Source organism: Myxine glutinosa, chromosome 13, assembly GCF_964187855.1.
Source record: "Myxine glutinosa chromosome 13, kmMyxGlut1.1, whole genome shotgun sequence".
NCBI classification, from domain to species: Eukaryota; Metazoa; Chordata; class Myxini; order Myxiniformes; family Myxinidae; genus Myxine; species Myxine glutinosa.
Genome location: NC_136273.1, coordinates 3,372,073 through 3,385,376, shown reverse-complemented (window position 1 = coordinate 3,385,376; position 13,304 = coordinate 3,372,073). Strand labels below are relative to the sequence as shown.

The 13,304-nt window shown below is 52.1% G+C and overlaps 1 protein-coding gene across 12 annotated transcripts in view; it reads left to right on the top strand.

Moving 5' to 3' along the window:
* LOC137438511 (formin-binding protein 1) overlaps positions 1 to 13,304 on the top strand; it is a 244,247-nt gene that overhangs the window by 129,952 nt on the left and 100,991 nt on the right. For all 12 annotated transcript variants that reach the window (XM_068133616.2, XM_078766955.1, XM_078766954.1 and 9 more), the window contains exon 2: positions 985 to 1,100. In XM_068133616.2, the coding sequence (XP_067989717.1) occupies positions 985 to 1,100 (116 nt within the window). The remainder of the gene's footprint in view (positions 1 to 984; positions 1,101 to 13,304) is intronic.

The window sequence follows — 13,304 nt, the reverse complement described above, 5'->3', positions numbered from 1 at the left end:
ACTGTACAGTATTTATCTTTCGGTGTGTGTACCTACAGTGTGTCCCGAGGAAGATTGTCGGTGTTAATCTTTCATACCTGTATAAAAAATCGTCGGTTATTTCGCGCCGCGTAATTTGCAGCCTAGTACTTTGTTTCCTACCTTGAGGTTTGGTTTTTCTCAGCGGTCGATTATGGTCCATTTACTTTCGTTCTCTCAGTTTTTCCCAGTCTTTTCACCTCATTCTTCCTTGTTTAAAATCTTAACAAAAAAAACAAAACAAAAAAAACCATTTCCTTCTTTGTTCTTATTCGTTGTTCTTATTCATTCGTTCGTTCATTCGTTCTTCAACCACGTGTTTCACCCTCATTTCCCCAGATAGTTTTCACTGTTTAATTTTAAAATGTTTAAACTTTCCCCTGAAGTGCTGTATTCTGTTGTATATTATCACCCATGATGTACCAATGTTTGTTCAAGGCATTAGAAAATTGGGGTCTGAGGAGGTATACAGGATGGGAGGGGGGGAGGGAATGGCGGAGGTGTTGCCCCCCCTAAATAGGTATTTTGTTTGTTTGTTTGTTTAAAGTCTTAAATGATTATGTTAGTATGATTCTACATGCTGCCCTGTCTTCTAGCAACCATTGAAATTGGTTTAAAATACCTTTAGTCAGTGTCGTATACTGTTTATTCTACCAGGTGAACACCAGGGGTATTGCCCCTATGTTTCTTATTTTGTACAGTGCATTTAAAGATGGACGAGAAAGACTTTTGTTTATTTGGTCATGCCAACTTGTCATTCTTCCTCTCCCCATGCCAACTTTGTCATTCCCCCTCTCCCCACGTCAACTTCTCATTCTCCCTCTCTCCATTCTCTATGCCCACCTTGTCGTTCTTTCTCTCTCCATGCCAACCATGTCATTCTAACTCTTCACATGCCAACCTTGTCATTCTTCCTCTCTGCATTCCAACCTTGTCATTCTTCCTCTCTGCATTCCAACCCCGTAGGACCAATTTGATGGTCTTGAGAAGCACACGCACTGGGGTCTTGAGTTTCTGGATCGTTTCGCCAAATTTGTGAAGGAACGAGCAGAAATTGAAGCCGGCTATGCCAAGCAGCTCAGGTATAACCTTCTCTGAATAACGTTCACAATATTTTCACATCACTAGGTACAGCAATCTGTGTTTTGCTCACACCTTTCCTTCCTTTTGCTGTTTTGTCTTTCTCCTTCTTCTTGGGTAAGGCCTAAAACTTGATGCTCTTTCCTCTAACTTCCGCCTCTTTTTTCTGACCCGTGTCCTAATTTTCATCCCTTTCACCCATTGCTGTCCCACACCCATCCCTCTCACCCATTGCTGTCCCACACCCTTCCCTCTCCCCCATTGTTGTCCCACACCCTTCCCTCTCCCCCATTGTTGTCCCACACTCATCGATCCCTCTCCCCCATTGCTGTACCACACCCATCCCTCTCACCCATTGCTGTCCCACACCCTTCCCTCTCCCCCATTGTTGTCCCACACTCATCGATCCCTCTCCCCCATTGCTGTACCACACCCATCCCTCTCACCCATTGCTGTCCCACACCCATCCCTCTCACCCATTGCTGTCCCACACCCTTCCCTCTCCCCCATTGCTGTCCCACACCCATCCCTCTCCCCCATTGCTGTCCCACACCCTTCCCTCTCACCCATTGCTGTCCCACACCCTTCCCTCTCCCCCATTGCTGTCCCACACCCATCCCTCTCCCCCATTGCTGTCCCACACCCTTCCCTCTCACCCATTGCTGTCCCACACCCTTCCCTCTCCCCCATTGCTGTCCCACACCCATCCCTCTCCTCCATTGCTGTCCCACACCCATCCCTCTCCCCCATTGCTGTCCCACACCCTTCCCTCTCCCCCATTGCTGTCCCACACCCATCCCTCTCCCCCATTGCTGTCCCACACCCATCCCTCTCCCCCATTGCTGTCCCACACCCTTCCCTCTCCCCCATTGCTGTCCCACACCCTTCCCTCTCCCAATTGCTGTCCCACACCCTTCCCTCTCCCCCATTGCTGTCCCACACCCATCCCTCTCCCCCATTGCTGTCCCACACCCTTCCCTCTTCCCCATTGCTGTCCCACACCCTTCCCTCTCCCCCCATTGCTGTCCCACACCCTTCCCTCTCCCCCATTGCTGTCCCACACCCTTCCGTCTCCCCCATTGCTGTCCCACACCCATCCCTCTCCTCCATTGCTGTCCCACACCCATCCCTCTCCCCCATTGCTGTCCCACACCCATCCCTCTCCCCCATTGCTGTCCCACACCCTTCCCTCTCCTCCATTGCTGTCCCACACCCATCCCTCTCCTCCATTGCTGTCCCACACCCATCCCTCTCCCCCATTGCTGTCCCACACCCTTCCCTCTCCCCCATTGCTGTCCCACACCCATCCCTCTCCCCCATTGCTGTCCCACACCCTTCCCTCTCCCCCATTGCTGTCCCACACCCTTCCCTCTCCCAATTGCTGTCCCACACCCTTCCCTCTCCCCCATTGCTGTCCCACACCCTTCCCTCTCCCAATTGCTGTCCCACACCCTTCCCTCTCCCCCATTGCTGTCCCACACCCATCCCTCTCCCCCATTGCTGTCCCACACCCTTCCCTCTCCCCCATTGCTGTCCCACACCCTTCCCTCTCCCAATTGCTGTCCCACACCCTTCCCTCTCCCCCATTGCTGTCCCACACCCATCCCTCTCCCCCATTGCTGGCCCACACCCTTCCCTCTTCCCCATTGCTGTCCCACACCCTTCCCTCTCCCCCATTGCTGTCCCACACCCTTCCCTCTCCCCCATTGCTGTCCCACACCCATCCCTCTCCCCCATTGCTGTCCCACACCCTTCCCTCTTCCCCATTGCTGTCCCACACCCTTCCCTCTCCCCCATTGCTGTCCCACACCCTTCCCTCTCCCCCATTGCTGTCCCACACCCTTCCGTCTCCCCCATTGCTGTCCCACACCCATCCCTCTCCTCCATTGCTGTCCCACACCCATCCCTCTCCCCCATTGCTGTCCCACACCCATCCCTCTCCCCCATTGCTGTCCCACACCCTTCCCTCTCCTCCATTGCTGTCCCACCCCCATCCCTCTCCTCCATTGCTGTCCCACACCCATCCCTCTCCCCCATTGCTGTCGCACACCCTTCCCTCTCCCCCATTGCTGTCCCACACCCATCCCTCTCCCCCATTGCTGTCCCACACCCTTCCCTCTCCCAATTGCTGTCCCACACCCTTCCCTCTCCCCCATTGCTGTCCCACACCCATCCCTCTCCCCCATTGCTGTCCCACACCCTTCCCTCTTCCCCATTGCTGTCCCACACCCTTCCCTCTCCCCCATTGCTGTCCCACACCCTTCCCTCTCCCCCATTGCTGTCCCACACCCTTCCGTCTCCCCCATTGCTGTCCCACACCCATCCCTCTCTTCCATTGCTGTCCCACAGCCATCCCTCTCCCCCATTGCTGTCCCACAGCCATCCCTCTCCCCCATTGCTGTCCCACAGCCATCCCTCTCCCCCATTGCTGTCCCACACCCATCCCTCTCCCCCATTGCTGTCCCACACCCTTCCATCTCCCCCATTGCTGTCCCACACCCATCCCTCTCCTCCATTGCTGTCCCACAGCCATCCCTCTCCCCCATTGCTGTCCCACACCCATCCCTCTCCCCCATTGCTGTCCCACACCCTTCCCTCTCCCCCATTGCTGTCCCACACCCATCCCTCTCCCCCATTGCTGTCCCACACCCTTCCGTCTCCTCCATTGCTGTCCCACAGCCATCCCTCTCCCCCATTGCTGTCCCACACCCTTCCCTCTCCCCCATTGCTGTCCCACACCCATCCCTCTCCCCCATTGCTGTCCCACACCCTTCCGTCTCCCCCATTGCTGTCCCACACCCATCCCTCTCCTCCATTGCTGTCCCACAGCCATCCCTCTCCCCCATTGCTGTCCCACACCCATCCCTCTCCCCCATTGCTGTCCCACACCCATCCCTCTCCCCCATTGCTGTCCCACACCCATCCCTCTCCCCCATTGCTGTCCCACACCCTTCCCTCTCCTCCATTGCTGTCCCACACCCATCCCTCTCCTCCATTGCTGTCCCACACCCATCCCTCTCCCCCATTGCTGTCCCACACCCTTCCCTCTCCCCCATTGCTGTCCCACACCCATCCCTCTCCCCCATTGCTGTCCCACACCCTTCCCTCTCCCAATTGCTGTCCCACACCCTTCCCTCTCCCCCATTGCTGTCCCACACCCATCCCTCTCCCCCATTGCTGTCCCACACCCTTCCCTCTTCCCCATTGCTGTCCCACACCCTTCCCTCTCCCCCATTGCTGTCCCACACCCTTCCCTCTCCCCCATTGCTGTCCCACACCCTTCCGTCTCCCCCATTGCTGTCCCACACCCATCCCTCTCTTCCATTGCTGTCCCACAGCCATCCCTCTCCCCCATTGCTGTCCCACACCCATCCCTCTCCCCCATTGCTGTCCCACACCCTTCCGTCTCCCCCATTGCTGTCCCACACCCATCCCTCTCCTCCATTGCTGTCCCACAGCCATCCCTCTCCCCCATTGCTGTCCCACACCCATCCCTCTCCCCCATTGCTGTCCCACACCCTTCCCTCTCCCCCATTGCTGTCCCACACCCATCCCTCTCCCCCATTGCTGTCCCACACCCTTCCGTCTCCTCCATTGCTGTCCCACAGCCATCCCTCTCCCCCATTGCTGTCCCACACCCTTCCCTCTCCCCCATTGCTGTCCCACACCCATCCCTCTCCCCCATTGCTGTCCCACATCGATCCCTCTCCCCCATTGCTGTCCCACACCCTTCCGTCTCCCCCATTGCTGTCCCACACCCATCCCTCTCCTCCATTGCTGTCCCACAGCCATCCCTCTCCCCCATTGCTGTCCCACACCCATCCCTCTCCCCCATTGCTGTCCCACACCCTTCCCTCTCCTCCATTGTTGTCCCACACCCAGCTTTGACTCGTCGATCTGGTTGTGTATTTTTGGATGTGGTTTTATTTTCATGCCATGTCAAGGTGTGGGGGACATTTTAAGAACCTGTTCGACCGTCTACTTCCAAATTGACTCATTCATTTGCTCTGATCTAATAATGATGTCATCCTGTTGCGCAGTTCCTTCGCTAAATCCATGTGGGATTTTGTTTTTCCATTTTATTGTTTTTTGGGATATTCCATTGGTTCTCTTGATTTACATTGCAGTAGTTTGTTCTTTTCTCCCCTCTGTTGTTGTTTTTTTTGGAGTAATAAGTCTTTGTTTTGACTCGTACGTGGCATGTATTCCTTGATGACGACATTGTCTAACACAACCTCACATACCTGCTTATGAAGGTAGTCCCTTTTGAGTGGTGCTCTTTGCTACTGTTCCGATGAGTCATAATATTATTTTCTTCCATTCATCATCGTCCTTTTTATCTTTTCTTTATTCTTGGAGTTTGCTCTTTTTTCGGACTTGCTGCTGTTCAGATTCGTTTCCTTTAATACCTGTCTTCACACACCTGGCTGGCTATACCTTTCTAGCTCTTCCATTGACCTTTTCTCCCTTTCCTCAACACACCTCGCCTTTCTGATTGTTCCTGTTGTAATTGCTTCAGTCGAGCAGCTGCAGAACCAGGATGGCATCACAATGGGATGAAGGAGGTTTGACAAATGACGATTTTATCGTCGCGTTTACAGTCTCTACTGTTAATGACGAGTCGGGGAGGAGCTGCAAAATGCCAAAGCGGTGTCTCATGGTGGCTGGTTTGATACCTATTTGGAGGAGATCGCACGTCTGAGCGGAGCCGAGCCATCCTATTCCGAGCATGGACCAATCTCACAACGTCGCACTCTTTATCAGGATTTGGACCTCACTTAGATCCCATGGGGAAAGGCAATTATTCTGAAACGAGCGACATATATATTTGAGGAATTTGGCAAAAAATGCATGTACGAAGTGGAGGAAAGGAAAAGAGCCTGTTAAGAGGTTCAGAGATAGAAAGAAACAGCTGAGATGGTCAGAGTGGAGAGACGAGGAAGAGAGAATCAAACACCTGGAGGAGGCGAGGATGAAAAGTGGGAAGATATGCAAGGTGATCCGGGGAGATGTAGAATGGGGGTGAAGAAGAAAGAGAAAGGGAACATCGGTTGAAGAAAAGTGCAGAGGAAAGAATTACACATGAAAAACATGCGTGCTTTAATGGGAGCCGCCATCTTGGAACTGCTCTAATGACGTCATACGCTCAATGCTGCCAGATCTAAAACAGGCCAAACATGACTCTTACCCATAGATATAACATATGTCGTCTACAACTACACACATTACATTCTCCAATTTATGTCGCCATTTCAAGGTTACTTATTGACTGGCCCTCGTACATCTACCCTCATTCACCATATAAACCACAATGTCGGTTTGTGTGTTTGTACAGATTTCTGTCCCCCTTCTAGTGAGGTACCTTAGTAACAAAAACGCCAAGGATTGTTACACGGTGGACAAAAGCGCCAAGGATTGTTACACGGTGGACAAAAGCGCCAAGGATTGTTACACGGTGGACAAAAGCGCCAAGGATTGTTACACGGTGGACAAAAGCGCCAAGGATTGTTACACGGTGGACAAAAGCGCCAAGGATTGTTACACGGTGGACAAAAGTGCCAAGGATTGTTACACGGTGGACAAAAACGCCAAGGATTGTTACACAGTGGACAAAAGCGCCAAGGATTGTTACACGGTGGACAAAAGCGCCAAGGATTGTTACACGGTGGACAAAAGCGCCAAGGATTGTTACACGGTGGACAAAAGCGCCAAGGATTGTTACACGGTGGACAAAAGCGCCAAGGATTGTTACACGGTGGACAAAAGCGCCAAGGATTGTTACACGGTGGACAAAAACGCCAAGGATTGTTACACGGTGGACAAAAGCGCCAAGGATTGTTACACGGTGGACAAAAGCGCCTTTTTTTCACGAAAGCTTTGCCCATGTGTTACAATCAAAAAGAGGGTAAGCTGCAAAAAATCGGATGACAGGAAATGTACTTGATGACGTCAGTCACAATCTACTACCGAGCTCGTAGAGCAAGTAAATGTAGAAAATAAGGTTGTGACGCATTGTGATGAGATTCCAAGTCAATAATTTGACATTTTGAGGGTCAGGGATTTGAAGAGTGATGTAATCAATGACATTTCAACAACCATAAGCTGATTTGCTGTTGCAGTGACGTCACTATATTCTACTTTTGTTGAAAAAACAAAACAAAGAATCTTCAATGTTGATGACGTTCAGGCCAGTCAAACAATGGCTCACTTATACCTCCACAATTCGAAGAGAAGATGCAAGAAAGGGGCCACTCCCAAAAAACAGTCTCCAGAGTGAAAGCCTCCACTTCCTGTCTGCATTGGATTGAACATTCACACACTGACGAGGAGCACAACACTTGTTGACCAACTGGCTGAACTGGGGTTGAGCATCTCCTACAGCCGGGTCCTGCAGCTGGAGAATAAATTGGCATCTGCAATGTGTGACCAGTTCACCGCTGATCAAATTGTGTGCCCATCTATTCTCAGGAATGGACTCTTCACTGTCGGTGCCCTGGATAACATTGACCGTAATCCCTCGTCCACTACGGCCGAAGGATCTTCTCATGGACGTGGTCTACCCTGCACAGAACTTTGCAGTTGCAACCGTCAGAAATGATTTGCTTGCAGCTCCAGCTCATCACTGACACCAAGCTATTGTTACGGACGCGGTTTAGATGTTATTTACCGAGCGGTGGTATTGCCGCGACTGAACAGTTATTCCCCGACTAGACCCCGATTCCACCCAGACGTGGACCAAATCGCGCTATGCCAAATCAATGATGGAAAGGACGCGACGACTGGGAAAGAGGAAACGACGCAAGGGGTACAGTTCTCAAGACCTCCGGAGGAGGATATAATTACAGTGGTGGAGAAAAGGGGGTAGATTACACGGCAGAGTGAGGTAAAAGACACAGAAGAGATGGGCACTTAAATACCGTCTTATCTTAACCCTGACAGACCACGGACAAATGGACAAGGTAGACTTACACAGGGATTGATGGCAGGAAGGGACAGGTAGTTCGATGGCACAAGGTGCACCTTGGCTCGGGGACAGGATAAAGCACGGTCCAGTCCAGAAGATGCGGGGAGGCCTCACAGCGCTCGGAGGGTACGTCTTGCTTGCTCCAAGCTCAGCGCGCATCTGACGTCACCTCCCTCTTCCTGTGCATGCTCAGCGGGGAGTGACACGCCCTCGGCTGGTTGGCTCCGCCCCACTGGGGCCGGTCCGCTGCTTCCATTGGGTGCGGGGGTTACCGGGCTCCGCCCTTGACGAGGAGCTGACAGGGAGCCCCTATTTGGTAAAGGTGGGCGCGATTCGGAAAATTTTAAGTCCGCTTACCGCTTATCCGCTCCGCCAGCCCGTGTAGTCCGATTCGCTTATCCGCTTCAGCGGCCGAAAATCTTAGTCCGCTTACCGCTTATCCGCTTATCCGCTTCGATTCGATTTTTTAAAAGCGCTTCGACGTTTTTAAAGCGATTTTTGACGTTTCTAAAGGGAATTTAATGCTTTTTAAGCCTAAATAGCCATTTCTAACTACTACAAAGACAAACAAAGCTTTTAAGATCAAAAATATACATTTTTATTGAAATAAAATTTATTCAAAATGTTGTTGTTGTTGTTGACCGCCGGGTTGTGGATGTCGCTGTGCTGGGACTGCTGGTTTGCGTCGCTCGTGTGCCTGTCCCTGGCACTGCCGCTGGGCTGGAGAGTCAGAAATCTCTCCATCTTGACGTTATTGCCGCTCTAGCGTCCAATAAAATATTCAGTTTTCACTTATTATTCACTTAAATAAATATTCACAATTCTAGAGTAACGGCTCAGGCTAACAGCTGATTTGGCGAATCGCGATGCGCTTTAATTTTTCGGTAGTCCGCTTACGCTTATCCGCTTCGGTTTCCGGGGGTTGTTCCGATTCGCTTATCCGCTTCGAAAACGTTAGTCCGCTGCAGCGGATAAGCGGATAAGCGGACTTTCGAAGCGGACCGCCCACCTTTGCTATTTGGTAACCCCGTCGAGCACATGTTCGATGGCGGCTCGTTGGGGAGGCCTGGTGCCCTCCCAACACCCCCTACCAACCAAGCCGGAGTGAGGACGCGCACTCCCCGCGCCCGCCGCTGCCGTTGCTGTTGTTGTTGTTGTTGTTGCTGAACCGTGAGGAAGAGCTGCGGGGAGGTATAGGGAGGTCCTAAACTTCCTAACGGTGCCATACAATCACATTCTGGTGCAACGAAGGGTCAGAATTAATGGAAACGAGTCCTTAACTGACATAGACTAAGAATAACTAGCAAGATGTCCTATAGTTGTCTTACATGAGATGCGGTGAACCTGGGCACGACATTTAATGGGGGAAATAGGGGGAGGTCGGGTCTACAGAGTGTTGTTTACAGAAAATGGGACTAGGGAATGGGGGATTGGGGATAGTTGGGAAGTATTGAGGAAATAGGGGAATATTTACAAGTGGATATGGATGGATGCAAATCCCATATCCGCAACATTGCACCCTTCTCTACCTCGGGGCGTCCCGACCCGATAAATTTTTACCTACTTTAGTGTGGCACTCAGATGTAGTTCCCTCTACTATTAACTCAACCCTGAGTGCGACAGTTTTACAGATGGTCACAAATGAGTAAATATGTCCCCCTGCGACGTTGCACCCTTCTCCTAACAGAAACACACCCACAGGATAACCGAATCGCGGAAAGCATCCTCAAACTAAACATACAGCCGGTAGGGAGCATTATTTATACAACACTGATATTTACACTACGATCCAGGACCTGTTCTTTGAGGAACACATGCAGATGTTATGCATAGGGAGAGCACGCATGCCAGCATCGATACACCAACCCACGAGTGCCCTGTGGCCCTACGGCCTTTAATAATGTGCAGAGCACCCCGTCCAAGCACCAAAAGCACCACCCCATTACGCACAGTCAGCACCATCCGGTGCACCAATAAAGTGTTCAATAACAATGCACAATTAAGTGTCCATGGTCACCGGTGGTGTCGCAGCCGGCCGATGTTCTGCCGCTGGTCTTGCCTTCATGGAGTGCACTTGGCCTTCTGGCTTCTTTAGAAATAAAGAAAGGCGCCAACCGCGTCCATTTCTAAATTGTGGCCGTCAGGGGGGCCAACTAAAAGTGGTTCACCTGTATGGCATAGGTGCCACGTTGACCCAGAGGTCCATCCACGGGTGGTGCTTGACCGCCAAAGAACTGCGGTCCATTGTGGGCGGCCACCAAAATTGCGGTCCATATGGTGTATCGATCCAGGCAGCAAGCAGCGGAAGTACAGGCCCACAACTGCGGAGCCAGCACCTCTCTCTCCTCTCTCTCTGCCCCAAAGCCAGATCCTCGGAGGTGGGAGACAAAAGAAGACAAGTGAGTAAGGTGGTAGGGGCGCAAAAGTGCACGCAGTACTAGGTAATGCACACTGGGGGCACATGGGAACCAGGTGAGACAGGTACGTTCCTACCGTACGCCCCCCCCCCCACCAGGTAACCTACATTGCCCCTCCCTTACCCCTTACTGTATCCACAAAACACAACACTACCCATAAACATCTACTTTACACATCACCAACGTCCCTACTGTCTTCCCCATTCCTCCCATAAACCAAATTCGTCTTCTCTCCCTCCTAACCAATCAAATTTGCCATTTCCAACTCTCATCAAAATCTGCCATCTCCAACTCAACATCAAAATCTGCCATCACCAATTCATCATCAGTCCCTCCTAAGGAGGGAGAGATGGAATCACCCCAATGTCTTATCCACGTCGTGATGCGTCTCACAAATCCAAACAGCAATTCTCATTTCCTGCAACACAAAACAAAGAAAACACAGGTGTGGAGTCATCATCATCACCTCAGGTAAGTGGCTGCGTATGGTGCGACAGGTTCATCAATCCTAACTATTTCCTAAATGACTTTAACAACTTTACATTACCCGGGGTCTTTCTCCTGCCAAACCATTGGCCCTCATTACTCTATGTGGTTCAAAGAACCAAAATCCCATTGACCATCTGTGGTGCACACCATCAATTTGGGTCTCACTCCCCGATTCAACACTCGGTGCCCCCGCACAATTTCGGTGGCTGGGTCGTGTGACGCTCCCAGCTGGTCCGCCCACCTGCACACCTCCACCACTGTTGTTGCCTACCGAGCTCACCTGCTCCTCACCCTAACCTAACTAACTGGGGAAGGCCCTCTCGCACTCTCACCCCCTCAGTGCCCTCTCTGGCACGGGCTGCCCGATCCACACCCGGGATCCTCAGGCACCCACTGACACTAACGGCTCCCAGAGCCCACCTGCGGCCTCACCTGGCCGACATCTAACAGTGGCGGAGTGCCCAACCATTCACACTCATACTAACAGGCCACACGACCAGCCAATTTCACCACACCAATGCACCCATCCACAATACCATTCTGCAACTGCACCACAAATGCCAATATCCAACCACAATTTACCTATACCTTCTAACTATTCTTTAAACTACCCTCCCCGGGTACTCGTGAAAAGGGGTCCACTCTTCCCCCATCCACACCTTCGCACCATGCACACCACTCCGTACCACTTACTCCAACTCTCTCCACACCACTCATTCTCTGCTCCATATATTCCACACACCTGTACTTGCACACCTGTGCTCTCATACTTGGTGCCGCCTGCACCCTTCTCTCCCCCAAGCGCATTCGCGCTGATCCACAACACTCACTACTCACCATGACACTCATCCGCAATGCTCTCTCATTCATCACTTGTACACTCACACACACCTCGGAGCATTGCCTCACCGATGCCTCATTTGAAGCTGCTCACCAGCACTTCCATTCACACTGCATCATCTGCTCTGTCTACTCCCTTCTAAAACTCGCGCTCCTCCGTCTTCCCTTACACTCAGCGCTCCCACGTCATTATCAAACACACTAAACTACCTGCGTCCCCACTACAGGTATCAGTCACTATCTAAACCTTAACGTTACCTAATGTCATCTTCGCTAGATCCCTACACACAATATCCTAACCCACCCGGGCTAGTTTTCACTGCCATACACCCCATAATCTATAGCGCATCTGCCCCCAGTTTGTGAGGGATGACAGAGTTGCCATCCCACCACATCGGGCATCTCCCACTACCAATTTTGCACATCAAATTTCAACAAGTCAAAAATTTGCCAATCACTACCCATCATCTGCCAATCATTACTGCCAATCCTTTGCCAATCATCAAATTTTGTTTTTCTAATTTCGGGGCCAAAACACTATCCTCGTCATTACAGTCTACTTACTAATGCCTCTCGGTGCGCCAATTCACTTATAAAGCTCGGCTTCGTACAGCCAAGCCATGAATGCGGGTTGTTTGGTGCCAGCGGCTGGATACGTCCCGCATTCGGTGCAGGGAAGGAGGTTTACCCGGGCCGAGGTCCCACGTACCATCTCGGCACGGAGCCATCCCATGGCCCGATCTCCACCTGCCGGAATGCCTCAACAAAAAGTGGTCGCCGTGACGACCCTTCCTATCGGGCTGCCCGCTCCGCCTAGTGGAGCACGGATGCGGCCGTTCAAAGCGAGGCCCAGCGTGGATCGCGTACGGCGGTCCTTTCGAACCCGCCGTGGCTCGGATCCCCGCTGGTTCTCGCGGCACGCGAAGCCCGGCACGCACCGAGGGCCCAATTCGGCTATAAGTCGCTCTAACCGCTAACCCGGTTACCGTCGATGCCTCACCTGCATGCTTACACGCATACGCTACCCCTTTCTTGCTCATACATCCAGCCGTTTCCATGCTCCTCGTCGTACCTTCTCTTACACACCCAGGTACACTCATTCCACTCACAGACTTGGTCACACACCTGACCACCGAACACCTTGGCACACATTCGTCGCTCGCACACCTCACCAACACACCTCTTCGCGCCCCCTCCTCGGTCACCTCCTCTGTGATGATCACAGGTGTGCTCTCACTCGCACACCCAACCACGTGCCTCACGACCAATTCCAGCGTGCATTCCCACACACACTCTACCATTCCAGGTGTGCTTCCTTCCATTCCAGGTGAACATCCTCTCTCACCTGCCACAACCAACTCATGCTCCGTGTCACTCTTACTACTCTCACCTCCACTCTCGGTCGCGCACTCACCCTTACTCTCGACAGCGCACTCTTTCCTCATGCACCTGTCCGTTACACACCTTTCTTGCGCACCCTCTTGCGCACACTCTTT